This window comes from Triticum dicoccoides, chromosome 4A (assembly GCF_002162155.2).
Source record: "Triticum dicoccoides isolate Atlit2015 ecotype Zavitan chromosome 4A, WEW_v2.0, whole genome shotgun sequence".
Lineage (NCBI taxonomy): Eukaryota > Viridiplantae > Streptophyta > Magnoliopsida > Poales > Poaceae > Triticum > Triticum dicoccoides.
The window spans coordinates 680,900,653-680,916,071 of NC_041386.1; the positions used below are offsets into that span (position 1 = coordinate 680,900,653).

Here is a 15,419-nt window from a genome sequence, read left to right on the forward strand (position 1 = left end):
GCGCCGCCGGCAATCCATGGAGAGGCAGACGAGCTGCTCCGCTCCCCATGAGCCCCTGACGCCACCTCCTCGAGCTCGGCCCGCAACTCGCCTTGCGCTCGCGCCACCATCCGCGGAAGCACACCATGGACGTCGGGCCGTTGGCCGCGGGCGCGCTAGCGGCGGCGACGCTCGACCAGGGTGACCCCTGCCGAGCACGAGCAACCCGAGCAACCCAAGTCCCCTGTCTCCTCCACAACCGCACAAGAATAACCATGGACGCCACCCAAGTTTCTCACTGCCGCGACGACATCTGCCGGCTCCATGGTGCGCCGCCGCGCGACCTCACCTGTGCGGATGGTCGCCTTCTTCACGCAGGCGCCTCTGCTCTCGGGTGGAGGCGTCCGGCCTGCCGTTCCTCTGGTCCTTGCTCTCGCCGTTCCGCTGGTCACTGCTCCAGCGTGGCCATGGCGTGCGGTGCCTTCTTCGAGGACCAGAGGATGAATGCACAGAAGGTCCTCGATGAAATGCTCCATAGAATAATTGTTGTGAAGAAGATAACTTGCTAGTCATTGACAGGTGGGGCCCGCGTGTCATTTGCCACATCAGTCGGTCAAACTTTTGGGTCTTCGCCACGTCAGCCCGACAGCGGGACCCACCTGTCGGTTTGGCTGTTTTCACGGCCAAATCCCAGCGTCAGTGCTCCGTGTTACACATTAGGCGCAATTCTGGTGGTTTTTTGTGCCCTGCCTATGTAGTACCAAGTTGTTATCCTAGCCGCAAATGTGGTGATTTTGAGTAAATAACTCGTCAAACCAGTCCACTTCATGATCCATATACTTCATGTTGCTACCAGATCAACACAAAAACCCCTTCTGATGGACCTGAACTATGAACGGACCATCAAATAGCCCTGCGTTGTTAAAATAGAACAAATATTCAGATAACTATGCTGCACATATATTCAGCACAGATTTCACTTACGTACAAAAGAATAAGTTACCTATTCAGCACACAACATCCATCTATCCATCTAAGTATGCAGTTAAATGAAGAACTACTTAGTTTACTAAACACTTGATTATTCATTTAGATACATTATAACTGAGCACCCTCCCAGCCCTCTCAAGCCATCAGCCTTTCTAATCGTTGGATCGTCACTTTTAGTCGTTTTTGGCCGTGGATTCGTTGCTAATCCCACCTAAATCTCGTGTGCAGGCTAACTCGTGGTCAAGCTGCGCTAGCTTTTTGGGCCGCTGCTTCGGTTGCATTTTTGGGCGTCTTACATTCAATTGGGCTGACCGGCGTACTGGGCCTATACTACTATCCTGTGGAACGCAACCTACTGGGCCTATCGTATGGAACGCAGCGCACAGGAGACGAACCCGCACTCTTCTCAAAAAAAAAAGGAGACGAACCCGCACAAGAGACGAACCCTAAATTCACGACCCTGCTCTGTTCCGATTGCGCCGCCTGACCAGGGCCTCGGATTGCATCGGTGGCTGCGCTAGGTTTGCTCGGACGAGGCGTACATCGCCTCCGTGGCCCGTTCGGTCGTGCGACGCGAGCGGCTCTGCCGGCATGAAGTTCAATCGCGAACGATGATTGATTGAGAGGTTAATCGACCATTAGTGCCAATCGATGCACCGAGCAGGTCAGTTTCATCGCCCATGCCAATTGATCCTTAATTCAGAGGTTAATTCTGTATGTCAATTGATTAATTGAGAGGCTAATCGTGTCTCTGTACATTCATGCGAGCCTATAAAATGCCAACCTTGCCGCTGCTCCTTTCCTGCTCTGCTCATTTTCGCAAACCAATCTCCAGTACAAAAGCGATGAGGGATGCTTAGGTTCCAGCTTTGTTTGGTTTCAAGGTGATGTGCTGGTTCCAATCCTCAGTTATTGTCTACATATATCCAAATATGTTCTGTCTAAGATGATTACAGCTTCTCTCCAAGTAGGAATTCTAGCTACGTACTGGTTGGTTTCTTTGGTTCTTCCAGCTGATCCAATGTCCAACGGAAAGGTGGTTTCTTTGGTTCTTCCAGCTGATCCAATGTCCAACGGAAAGGTCAGTACCAGTTTCCTCTTATGCCTCCTTCTACCATGCCAATTTTTCTCCTGTTGATGCCATTACCCATTAGTACCGAGTGAAATGACTCTTGCCGGTGGTGATATGTTGATTTGATTTTGCAGGGCCTGATGATGATGACGTTTTTTGGCTGATATGAACCTGGCCTTTGATGTTGATGATGTAGCAGGCAACGACCACACCAGGAAAGGGCCAACAACATGACCAAGTGAACCAGACACTCCTATTGGGGACGGCTGAGACGCCACAAGACATATATTATCATATTAGATTCTCATCTTCGCTGTTGTAAGTACCACATGCTACATATTACACTCACATTGCGCCTATACAAGCAATTATAACATGCCTCCAAACAGAATATGTTTGAAGAATACGAACAATAGTTGATATGGCATTGCACTGTGTCCAATGTACTGTCCATTTTTTCCAAAACAAATCCCTCAAGAATCCTCCAATGATACTCTCTGTTCCTGTGTGGATGCCTTCTTTACTGCTACTCCCTCCGTTCCATAATATAGCGCATATAGATTTTCTACAAAGTCAAACTTTATAAATTTTGACCAAGTTTATAGAGAAAACTATTTATATCTACAATACCAAATGTATATAATATGAAAGTATGTCTTGTGATGTATCTAAGCATACGTATTTGGTATTCTAGATGTATATGATTTTCTCTACAAAATTGGTCAAAGTTTATAAAGTTTGACTTTTAGAAAAATCTATATGCGCTACATTGTGGAACAGAGGGAGTATTATAAAATAAAATCTGTAGCTACAGTTGCTTAAGTACAATTCATGTTTCAGTTATGGACTTATGGTTTATGCTTCTTGGCCATGTTCTGAACTTCTTCCTGTGCTTCCGCTCCCCTGTCGTATATGTCTGCCTCATTGTAATCTTATCTTAGCAATAGCTCTTCAACAGGCTTATGGTACATTTTTCTGGTATCAATTATTAATTTTCTCTATGCAAGATTCCTTATTCAATTTGTAGTTTACAATCGTTCATTATTTTAGCTATTCTTAAAGATTCTTTTGAGTGCCCTATATGAGTACTTTGTTGAAATTTGTAACTGTTAACATAATCAAACAGAGGCGTAGCAAGTATCGCTGTTTGGCTTAGGAGGCCTTCACAGACCAAGGATGATGGGCTATATGTGTATGTATGTGTGTTAATTTTTTTGTCATATTGCAGTTGCGCGATGCTTGTATACAAGGCTGTCATTTGCCGTTAAAACAGGGAAGGGAACGGATCCTATCGAAGGTTTGCAATTTAATATTTTATAGAACTATGATTTGTTCACTTTATTATCATGATTTAGGGGGGCCATGTTATTCTCTTTATTGTCATGCAACTGCTTCAGGTTTATATATCTTCTTGGAAGTAAAACATGTAAATGCGACTACATATCTGCTTAGGAGTACTTGATTAATTGGACTACATCTTCGAGTTGTCGACTTTGAGGTTAAAATAAGACTCATGGTTATTTGCTTTCCACTCTTAAATTGCCTTTTTGACAACAACAAAAAATATAGTAAAATAGGAGTTTATGATTTCCCTTTTTCCTGTACTTTTTCTATATTGGAAAGAATGGTTCATGCCTCATTTGTCCGTTTCATGTAGTCATTTCAACTTGGCCATTGAGAGAGCATCATGATCTTATTTGTGGTTATCGCTGCTGTAGAGGTGTTAAAAATATAAAGTATGGAAGGTGTAATTTCATGGAAGTATTTGTAATATCAGCTTCCTTTGCATGATCAATTGATGTTGCTTTACATTCTTATTTGTGGGCATTTTGTTTGGGGAGTTCATGCTTTTGTCGTGATGTGAGATCATATATGTTGCAGGCACAGAGCAGCGCAAAGATTTTGCAAAGGCACCTAAGCAGGGCACTATACGCAAGAATAGTAAAAGCAATGCTCCGAGTCTAGCATTAATTACAAACACTCGTATTTCCTAGACTGCTATATCAATATGTAAAAAAGAATTGCTATATCAGATACACATGTATGACCAGTACGTACAATCTTCCTTGTGTCAATGCTTATACCCTGCTTACAGTTATCTCCATGGGTCTGGTTCCTTATCAATATCACTATTTGTCATCACATTCTGATATACACTATTTCAATCACAGATATATAGGGTGCACATTTTTCTATATTTAGTCGACTAAGATTTTCTTTTCTTGATGGTCTGATCATTTATCTCAATATATTTTTATACTATGATTGCTCATATTCATTTTCAATATATTTTACTCCTATATATTTTCAACTTCTCATACTTGGATGGTATAACAATATATGGGTTAGTCTTCTGCAAATTTTAGTTATTTTTTCTTGACTAACGTACTTTCCAAAATTCCTATCATTTTATTTTAAAAAAGGACGGGCGCAGCAACGCGCGCCATCAATGATCTAGTTACATTACATACAACTGCACACATTCACTACATCTGTACTGCATAGCACAAATTAGGCACATATATTCAGTTCTGTCCAGTGCACACATTCAATACATAAACCTGTCAACAAAATTCAGTTTAAGTGTACATCAGGGGTCACCAAAATTCAGTTTACTGTATGATAAACTGAATACAAAATTCAGTTGCAAATCTTTTGAAAAAATTAGTTCGAACAATCTCCAAATCTGAGGCGCAATGACTAACAAGACAAATGATTACATATCAGCAATTTTATAGCCTAATTTGTTGCGCACATAAGCATGAACAACTGCTGATAGGAAAGGTGCCTACTTTCAAAACCCCCTAATAAACCCTAGCGAGAATAAGGATCAATGCACCCATATCTGCTCCGCAACATTCCACATACACATATATCGCACATACCATGGAAGAAAGATGAAGATCAAACACGGCAAAAGATTACTCTCAATCCGGCAAACCCTACCCGACGCATAGGTCATGGGCGGGGAACAGAGAATCGGGATGAAGGGAAAACATGACAAGTTCAACTTACCATACATAGGAGCTGCTTCGCCTGGAACACGACGGCGCGGGTCATCCGTCGCATCCGCCACCGATCGCCGTGCCGCACCACCTCCGCCTCGGATCGATCGCGAGTGAGAAAGTAGATATAGGATACGAACCGGTGGGGAGTTAGACTGAAGTGGCACGGCCTTGCGGGTACCTATACGCAAATGTATCAGGCAATCACTTCCCGCCATTGGAGGGACTGTTTTGCGATAATTAATTAAAGCTCTAAGTTTTTTTTTTTGGAAAATAACCGTTGTGCGTGTCCGACCCATCTCTGCCTACGCTCACACCCACTGACTCGTGGGCCACACGGCAGCTGTCAAGCCACGCACATCAGATGGACAAGTTGTGGCACCAGTTTGCAAGTTTAGTCACTAAAGTGACTGCATCGAACAAGTTTAGGCACCTGCGGTGTATTTACCTCTTTTTCATCTAATTTTCTTCTTTCACCCACTAACAGATGGGACCCGCATGGGCAAAGATAAAACAAGATGCCACTTGGACTGTTTGACCAATCAACTATACAAAATACAAAGCTATCCGCATGGGCAGAGAGAACTCGAGATGCCACTTGGACTGTTTGACCAGTCAACCAGACAAAATACAATACCTATAGGAGTATAATGACCAAAGTGAGCTATTAGGTTAATTCTTGAGTATGATGACCAAAGTGAGCTATTGACATGGGTTCAATGACCCACCGCATTTACTCATCATAAAATAATCTTCTATATCTAAATGGGAGCCCCTCACTACGTGATTTTCCTGTGTTCTCGTGCGTCCACGTCAACACAAATTCTATCAACCGTTTGATTCACCACGGATGGCTCAGATCTACAGCTAAGAATTGATCCCTGTGCTCCACAACCCTCGCGTTAACTCCTCTCACGACCCGCAGAAACCGAAGCGTAAGCGAACGCAAACCGTCCTCAAGTCGAAAGGTCGGCCCTTGGTGCCACGGAATCCCACATTAAGGTGGACACTATGTCGCCAATTCCCCATCGCACTCCTCCCAAGCGACGGACAGAACAGAGCTCAGCCTCCTCTAGGGTTTGCCTCCGCCGTCGGAGGTAGAACCGGCGGCTACGTTGGCGATGGCGGGCAGCGACGTGGCTCCGTGCCTCCGGATATCCTCCAACCCAATCCTCTCCGCGCTGCTCGGGTTGAATTTCATGTACGGTCTGGGCGGCGCAATAGGGCGGGAGCGCCATAGGCTGGTGCGCGTAGAACATGGCCGAACATTGTGGCTGCGGAGTGGTGGGTTACCGAGGTTGCTACTATCGAGCCCATCCGCGCCGGCGTGACGCACTGATCACGCCTCGGCGTCGAGGACCTCTGGTGCATAAGAGGCTCGCCGACGGCTACAACAACGGACTTCTGGGTGTCTGGACCAAGGCACTGCCTGGGCGCTCCATCTTCGTCGACCCAGGGAGTTGTAGCTTCTTTTTCTTCTTCTTCTTGGAATCAGTTCCTCTATGTTTTCTTCTGCTCCGTCTGATCTGGCATGCTCCTGCCAGAGCACTGTCCTCCTCTGAACCTACTGAATTCTAGGATGTGGTAAATCACACATGTAGGTGTACGTACCTATTCTCTCTTTTAACTCCATTTACGTTTAGTGATGTGGTTATAGCTCCCGCTCTCACCCTCTGGTCGAGAGAGCATGAGTTGCTTAACTGCAATATTTCCTTGAGCGTATGCTTAATGCCTGAACATCAACTTTCTCAACAGAGCGGACCAGAGTGTAACCCTGGTCGCCTTTGGGAAGCTTTTGCTCCGATGAGATGTGAGGATCTATGTGCTATGCATTGTCTCATCAGAATATGTGAAAAAATCCATTCAGAAGATACTTACTTTTCTTCTAATCCCTGTATTTTTTTTCCATGAATCACTTATTTGTTTAAATGTATAATTTTCAGGTCATGTTCCCTTCAACACTACTAGAAACCAGTGAGAACTGGACAATGATGAAGACGATAATTGTTACTGAATATTTAAAATATGAAGCAGGTATAGTTTTCGCATTTTCGTTCGAACCTAACACTTGATTGTACCAATTCATTTTCTATACTTTGCTTTGCGGAAATTTGGTGGTATGTAGCTAAGTTAGTTCAGATGATCCTGGATTGACAGCCATTGCATTCTTTAGTTCTCTTAAGAATATAACTTTGAATGCGCTAGATTAACTATTTACATTCATCTGTTAAATTTGAAGTAGTAGGAATTTCAATTCCTTTTAGACCTTATACACACAATATGATACAGAAACTACATGCCAATTTTCTTGCATGTGGTTTGTACCTTTCAGATTATGTTCATTACTTTTTATTCAGGAATATGCCATTTCATGTGCTAGACTGCTATTCTTTCAAGCTTTTAAAGGAATATGCCATTTCATGTGCATTGTGCAATTGGGTAGTTTTTGCACAGTTTTCTTGAATGATGGGTGCACTCATAGGGTTCTTGCAAATGCATTCTATTTCTCAGTGCTTCTAGCATGGTGGTAAGTCCTCTAAGTTAAAGGCTACAACCTTTGTTCTCTCAAAGGGCCCCTCACTCAGTTTTAAGTTGCCCTACTGCAGACAGTGGAGCCCGCATTCGGGTCCTTCGTTGACATAAAAGGCCAGGCCTTTGGGTTTCTTCCTATTTTCCTAGCAACTGAGGTTTTATTTTAACTTTTCAGTAAAAAAGATTGAGCTTTTACACACTTCTTTTATGTTTGAGCATTTGAGAAGTAATTTTGAGCTTACGTTCTATTATTGTTTTCCATCCAGTGTTGGCATGCCTTAAAAGCAGAGTCATCTTATTTGCAAACCTTGAAGATGTGTATTATATTGTTGACTAAAATGTTGTAACCAAAAATGTTGATTCTTATTTAAACTGCTTCCATCCTTCTTTTGTTACTCGCTACAAGAAAGTTTGATAGGAGACACTTTGGTTTTATTCCCTTTTGGTCCACTTATATTACCTTATTTGTTCCCAGTGCAATGTACTGATGATGGAATGACCAACTAGAAATGGTTAGTTTTGTTTGATGATGCTGCGTTGAAGCAAATGATATGTTACTTGGAGTATTTTTTTACCGTTCGAGTCATGTAGTGTGAACCGACACTCAGGCTAAAATTTACACGTCAAATAAACTATGGTATTCTGCAGCAACGCGCGGGTATCATCTAGTATAAGAAACAGCCTTGTCAGCAAGACGCCCAAGCACCTGGGTCTCAGCGGGCGTGATTGTCACGAGTTTCTCACAAATCAAAGTTATTTAACAATTTTAAAACATCAAGTATGTCATTTGTGCGACTGAACTGCTTATCTTGGACAAATTAATAGACCAGCAGTACGCCTTTCGTCTTTTCTACACCTTACATACCTCAATCTGCAGCCAACAGACACATGTCCATCAAAGCTTCGGAACCAGAGTAAAAACTGGAGTAATCATGTACAGTAGTTTCCTCATAGGAAAGTGAGAAGGATCAAGATGCCCTCAAATAAATGCTAGTTACATAAATGGATCGATTTTTCTATAAATAGCCAATGAAGCAACCTAAAACCTTCAGGAATCAGGGACTATTCATACTCACAGTCATATGACCGAGCCTAAAACAGCATAAAACACACATAGCAGACCGTTCTTCCTTTTTAGATGTTGCAGGCCTACAAATTAAAGTTAACCTCTGATGCCTTGGACGACTTAGCTTCTTTATATAACTCCAGCGCCTCATCCATTATCTTTGCTCTAGATAAAAGCTGCGCTCTTTTCTTCCCCGAAAGATGATATATGTCATTCCCTATTAACTTCTCAACGGCCTTAGGGGCTGCGTGTGGATCAAAACCAGCAGCAGCCATTAGCAGCATTGCCATGTGATCTGCCTCTATCTCCGTCCTACATAGGTAGCGTCATCAGGAGCGCTCTAACATGAAATATTTGCACCGGTTCGATAATGCAAAAAAGGTAGAGAACTGTAGACCAAGTAAATTAACTCAGAAACGACTCTTGCAAAGGGGATACATGGAACTTCAGCATAGCATAACAAACAAACTGGCTAACCAGCAAGTACCGATCTAGACAATATCAGTGGTTTATGTACTCCCTCAGTTCTTTTTTATAATACGTTTTGGACAGTTGACATTGAACTGGTTTGGCATTGTCTGAATTGTCAAAATGTCTTATAAAAGTGAACAGGGGGGGTGCTAATGTAGATGGGCAAAATGCTAGAACTTACTCAATTAATCGCTGCTTACCTTAGAAAGGTAGCTGTTGGAACTAAAGCAGTTTAAAAAGGAATAAAGGGGCTATAGAGATGCTGGGCAACTCATTTTCCAATCATAGAAGCCCTTGAGTGCATCACATGCAGAATTAGATTTGCATCAATGGTTTTGGCTAGTTAGGTTCAGGCATTTGGCTATAAAAATTAGATTAGGATGAAAGGTCTGGAGGTTTCTAAGTTAACATGAATTTGTAATGAATAGATCACCGTGTATAAACGTATAAACTACCACATTAGTTAAATTTTCTGACACCCAGGGTACCCTCAGTAAATTTTCTCAACAATCTGAGATGCGGAAGTGAATTTACCTTCTTATGAAGTGCACCTTGAGGGGAAAAGGAAACCACTTCTTGTACATGATTGACTCTGATGGGTGTCTGGCAACCACATGTGCAATCTACATAAAGAGGCAACAAAGCCAGCTTGAATACATTGGAAAAATACCCAAAAGCACAGATGAAAAAATTAAGCGAGTAGACCTACCTCATGCGCAAGAAGAGTAGCAATTTCATCATCCGTCTCCAAGTGGTTGAGCAATCCAGTGAAGACTATAATCTTGCCATGGGGCCATGACATTGCACCGACATGCCCATCATTTTTAACAACAATCACCTCCCAGTCGAGCCCATCAAGGTGTGATATTTGTGGTTGTGATCTGCATGGCTTGCCTTGTTTCTTGCTCTGAATTGCATGCCTAACATCTAAGCTCGTGTCTTTGCAAGGGGAGCCATGGACCAAGGACGCATCACGGCCCTTGATGTCAAGGTTGCGTTGAACAGCATCGAGAAGTTGTGATGTGATAAGATTGACACGGACACTGTCAGGGTGGAGCGAGCTAAGAAACTTGGATGAGTGGTTTTTCCTTACAAAAGCAAAACACGATTCACCATACTCGCGGTCATCTAGTGGAGAGCGAATAACAAAGTGAGTCCGGTTAGTGTAGGGCACAGTCTCAAGACGAAAGAAGCGGGTCTGACTGGTATATGGGACAATATCAAGATAAGTGTGGTAGACAAACGACCACATGATGTTGATGAAAGCTGCTGCAACTGTAACCTTCCATAAACACCCAAAGTAGCTACGAGCGAAATGGATCACCGATCTTGATGGGGCCATGCAGTACTGCCAAGGCCGATTAATATGGCTTAAGAAGAGTCCTCGGATGGGTCCCAAAGTCTGCCGTTGCTGCCATGGAGCGCTGAAATACCGCCGAGGAAGAAAGATGCCAGGCGTAATGCCACGAAAAAGGAATCTTCGAATAGATTCCATGTCCTTGAATTGCCGCGTGGTACTGTAGAAACACCGAGGGAGCAGCGCCCCCTGTGCTAATGCAGGCGATTGACTATTGTGAGGCAAAATGCGGCTGAAGAGGCGTCGATGAGGTGAGGCCAAGACCTGCCCATGCCATGAGGTGGTGTAGTAGCGCCGAGGAAGCAATGTCACCTGCGATAATGCAGTCGGTCGACTAATGTGCTTGATGATGTTGTGGAACAAACGTCCCTGGATCACCCCATGCCATGGGGCCGTGTAGTAGCGCCGAAGAAGCTGCATCGTCTGCGGTAACACAGGCGGACTACGGCCAGGGACCATGCTGTGTTGACATAACAGTCCTCTGGTGGTGCCCAAGACCGCAGAGGACTGCTCTGGCTGTGACTGCAGGAGGCGGAAGGCCGTGGGCTTGTAGAGGAACGGGGGCAAGAGGGCGGACGGCGAGTTTCCCCTGCAGCTCATGTTCTTGGGTTTGAATTTCTACCAGCAAGAATTTGAGCACCGGCTTTCGTCTATACAGGGGTTGGATTCGCCAGGATGTATATATGAGCGACGGTGTTGGGATGTTGGGATCGGAGTAGGGCTGTAATCCTTGACGGAGTGGGGAATACTGTGGACGGACAATCCGAGTTAGAGAAAAAGAAGAAGAAATTATCATCAGATCCAGTTCATAGGAGAAGAGGAATCCGGCCCAATCTCTTTCTTTGTCTTTGGATAGCAAAATAAATAGGGGGCAGGGGATTACCAGCGAAGCTGCCACAACGCCGCCGCCGGACCACCCTGCCGCCGCCGCTGCTCATGTGTTGGAAGGATTGGGGTTGGGGACGTGCAAGCGGCGGCCGCCGCCCAGAGTCAGAGGGAAGGGGAGAGCTGAAACTACTGCCGAGGGGACGTCTTACACCCAGAGCCGTTGATCTACATCCGACGACACTCGCTACCAGCGCCACCTTCACTCGCATGGACACGAAAACAAGCAGCCCATGCGGCCCAGCATATACGGCCCAGTACAAGACAAGTCATTTGGTGGGTTAGCATCTGTCGGGATTGTACATGGGAGCTCCTATTGGACGCTCTTTGCGTCCAACAGCGAGCAGACGCACAGAGGACCCCGCAACTGAGCCGGCCCACTAATAGGAAACAAAGGAGAGCGCAAGCAAAAAAACGACATTAGCGAGGAGGCGACAGGTATCGAACTCGCGATGTGTGAGCCCTCAACGCATGCCACTAGCCACTGGAGCTAACTGCTAGTACTGCTATAGGAAGAGTGCGGGCGTTTTAAGATCTTATCAAACTGGCTCATTTAATTAAATACTTGTTCAAAAATGTTTGATTGTTTCGTGATTTTAAAAAATAAATAAATACCGAATATTGTTTTGAAAAAGAAAATGAAATTTGGAATTCCAAACATTTTTTATTCCATTGTTAAAAAGAACATGAACAAATTTTTGAATCCCTAACACTTTTCTAACATGTGAACAATTTTTTAAAAATAACACAAAATTTCAAACCAAATTTGAAAACATGAACATTTTTTGAAATGCAAAAACATTTTGTACGCGAACATCTTTTGAATCTTTGAACAATTTTTGAAAAAACAAATTTTTTTGAAAACAATCTTTGAAAAAATGGAACAAATTTTGAAATTCATTTTTTAAATCAAGAACATAAATTAACATTTCAAACAATTTTGGAAAACACGAACAAATTTTGAAATGCACGAACATTTTCTATTACGTGAACATCTTTTGAATCTCTGAACAATTTTTGAAAAATGACATGTTTTCGAAAACAATCTTTAAAAAATTGGAACAAATTTTGAAATTCATTTTTTAAAATGAGAACAAAAATTAACATTTCAAACAATTTTGGAAAACAAGAACAAAATTTGAAAATGCGAACAAAATTTTAAACTCCATTTTTTTAAAATTGTGCAAATTTTATGAAAATGTGAACAATAATTTGAAAATCAGAACATTGTTTCAAAAACCTAACATATTTTGATATTCCGAGCATATTTTGACATAGCGAACAATTTTTGAAAACATGAATAAAAATTTGAAACTTGGAACATTTTTGGAAAACTTGAACAAATTTGGAAACTCCGAACGTTTTCTGAAAATAAGAACAAAGTTTGAAACCTTGAACAAAATTTGCAACTCAGAACCATGTTTGAAAACTTGAACAAATTTCGAAATTCCGAACATTTTTCGCAAAAATGCGAACAATTTTTAAAAACATGAAAAAAGTGGAAACTTTCGAATAATGTTTATAAAAATTGAACAAGTATTTAATATTTTGAACATTTTTGAAAAAAAAAGAAAAAAGAAATAGTAAAGAAAAATGAAAAAGAGAAAATAAAAGAAAAATAAAAAATATATAGATAAAAACGACAAAATAACGAAAAAAAGAACAAAACCGAGAAAACGCAAATAGAAAGAAAAAACCGGTTTTGGAACCTTCTAGAAGGTTCCCGAAACCGGTCAGGAACCTTCCAGAAAGTTCACAAGATCATCTGCTTGCACCCTCAGCTGGGCCGGCCCATTCTATCGATCTTTGTATCCGTCGGGTGTGCGATTGGTCGACTGTTTGCCGCAGAATGCGGCAAATAGGAAATTCCATTGTACATGGATACCCGAATGTGCTTGCACATGCATTATTTTTTCTTCAATTTGCTTACCAAGGATGTCAAGTGTGTTGTCTACTAACACGACACATTCCCGAAAGAAGGCTGCCCAATCTGCCAAATTATGAAATTTGTGGGACATATATTTGTAGCTAAGCATGGCATCCATATTCGGATTTAAGATGATATTTCTTCCTTCCTTGTCTTGTAGAGTTCCACTTCATGCTTCCTTTGTCCAGCGCTTTAACACATAATGTGGCGGTAGTGACTTGATATTGATCAAATCGAGAACCATAAGAGCATGGCCACACAATATCCCAATTCTATCAAATTACCGGCAGCCGCACACAACTGTTTGCTTCAAAGAATCACCGATAACTTTATACTCCTCCTCAAAGATACACTCTCCTACTAGATATTCATTACAACCATCTAATGCCTTGGTGCAAGATCACAAGGATATTTCATATTCACCTTGAAAAGCTTCAAAAATACCAGATGTATATAACTTGCTAGCTTGCACCAACATAGGTGGTGGTCTCCTCATAAATATTCTAGGCAACTTTTTCCTTGATTCAAATTCTATATTCAGTTCATTGTTCCTTTTCCCTTGCACCACCCTTTCAAAATGCTTAAAGAACCGGATGATATCAAAATCAGATTTGAAATGGATTTTCAAGTCATTATTCAAGCTCTCACTCAATTGTATACTTCTCATTCCTATTGTGAAGATATCCTTCATATAATATTCAGCCCATTTTTCCTTTAACCTATATATACTATCCAACCAAGTTTGCTTGCTCATCTTTTTCCTTATGAGGTCAATTTTTTGTTCAAATTCTGCCATGTCTTCATACTCAAACATGCACGCGCCAAAATCTGATAGAATATGTGTTTCTTCATTCTCCTTTTTTTCCTTCTCTTCATTCACTTTTTTTTCCTTCTCTTGCTTCTTCTTTTTTTCCTTTTTCTTCACTTTTTTCTTCTCCCCATTTTTCTATTCATCATTCTCTTCATGTAGATGTTTGACAGCATTCTGCATAATGTGAAAGGTCCGTAAACCATGCCGTGCTTCTGCAAACACGTCCTCAGCTGCATTTCCCATTTGCGGTCTGATGGTTGATGGACGGTGCCAATTGAAGGACGTCCCTTTGACTTGGAATCGCCGATGCCAGAGGATATCGTTCCTTTTCCATTAGGGTTGTGGTGAGAGTAAGCACTTTTCGGCAACGTCATAACTTTCTGGTGTCTTCGCAACATCATTTTTTTAGCGACTTACGCAATGTCATTTCTTTTTTAGATTTCACATTTATCTTTTCCACTGGTTCGCTCGATCCCATTTGGGAAAAAATGAAATAATTCACAAAAAAACCAGAAAAGTTCGTGAAATCAAAAAAATCCACTGATTTTGAAAAAAAATACATGAACTGAGAAAAAGCTCATCGACTTTTAAAAAATCATAGAATTTAAAAAAGTTCATTGAACTTGAAAAAGTTTCATCGAGTTTGAAAAAAAGTTTATTGAAATTTACAAAATTTCATAAAAATTGAAATAGTTCATCTAATTTTAAAAAGGTTCATCAATTTTGGAAAAAAACTTTCATGACTTTTTATATAAAACCGCGCTTTTAAGGAAATGAAAAAAAGGAAAAGAACAAACCGAATTGTAGAACGAAACAAAAGAAAAGGACGAAGTAAGTTTACACTATAGCGTGAGATCGCCTGGTGGTTGCTTGTCCTTCGTTTGGAAGGATGAGGTCGCTGGTTCGATTTTGTGCACCTTTTTTGAAAAATAGTTGATGGAAAAAAGAAAAGAGAATGGGCCGGCCAGAGCGGATCAGTATGTGCGCCCCTTAGCGAATTTTGAAGAAACTAGCACCTGAAGTGCTCAATAGGATAGGGTACTCAAAACTATCATTTTTTCCAAAAATCACAAAATACCACCGCCTCCATGGCAAGTGAATAACAAATCGCACTAATTCCAAACTGAGCCGCGTCTATAGAATGGGTAGGCCCAGAACGGAGCAGTATGTGCGTCCGTTAGCGAATTTTGAAGAAACTAGCACGTGAAGCGCTAAATAGGATATGCCCAGATCGAACTATTCGTCTGGTGGAGAGTAAATTGCTCAAAATCACCATATTTGTGGATAGGGTACTCCGAAACCATCGTTTTTGCCAAAAATCACA

At 41.9% G+C, this 15,419-nt stretch overlaps 1 protein-coding gene and 1 long non-coding RNA gene across 3 annotated transcripts; one reads left to right on the top strand and one right to left on the bottom strand.

Annotated features, from left to right (window-relative positions):
* The first annotated feature begins 1,407 nt into the window (after positions 1–1,407).
* LOC119289712 lies at positions 1,408–4,139 on the top strand. Its single transcript, XR_005141590.1, has 5 exons — positions 1,408–1,853; positions 1,941–2,050; positions 2,176–2,359; positions 3,270–3,338; positions 3,923–4,139. It is a non-coding gene; the product is annotated as an uncharacterized LOC119289712 (long non-coding RNA).
* A 4,312-nt stretch (positions 4,140–8,451) lies between these two features.
* Positions 8,452–11,503, bottom strand: LOC119287907 (mitochondrial metalloendopeptidase OMA1-like). Of its 2 annotated transcripts, none has more exons than XM_037567527.1 (4): positions 11,356–11,503; positions 9,825–11,220; positions 9,650–9,738; positions 8,452–8,956 (listed from the first exon to the last, which is right to left on the bottom strand). In XM_037567527.1, exons 2-4 carry the CDS (start codon positions 11,070–11,072, stop codon positions 8,728–8,730), a joined length of 1,566 nt encoding a protein of 521 aa, XP_037423424.1. In that variant the 5' UTR covers positions 11,073–11,220; positions 11,356–11,503; the 3' UTR covers positions 8,452–8,727. The 2 variants fall into 2 exon arrangements, with proteins under 2 accessions (XP_037423424.1, XP_037423425.1); XM_037567528.1 differs by having other exon boundaries at positions 9,825–10,243; positions 11,356–11,502.
* Between the last annotated feature and the right edge of the window lie 3,916 nt (positions 11,504–15,419).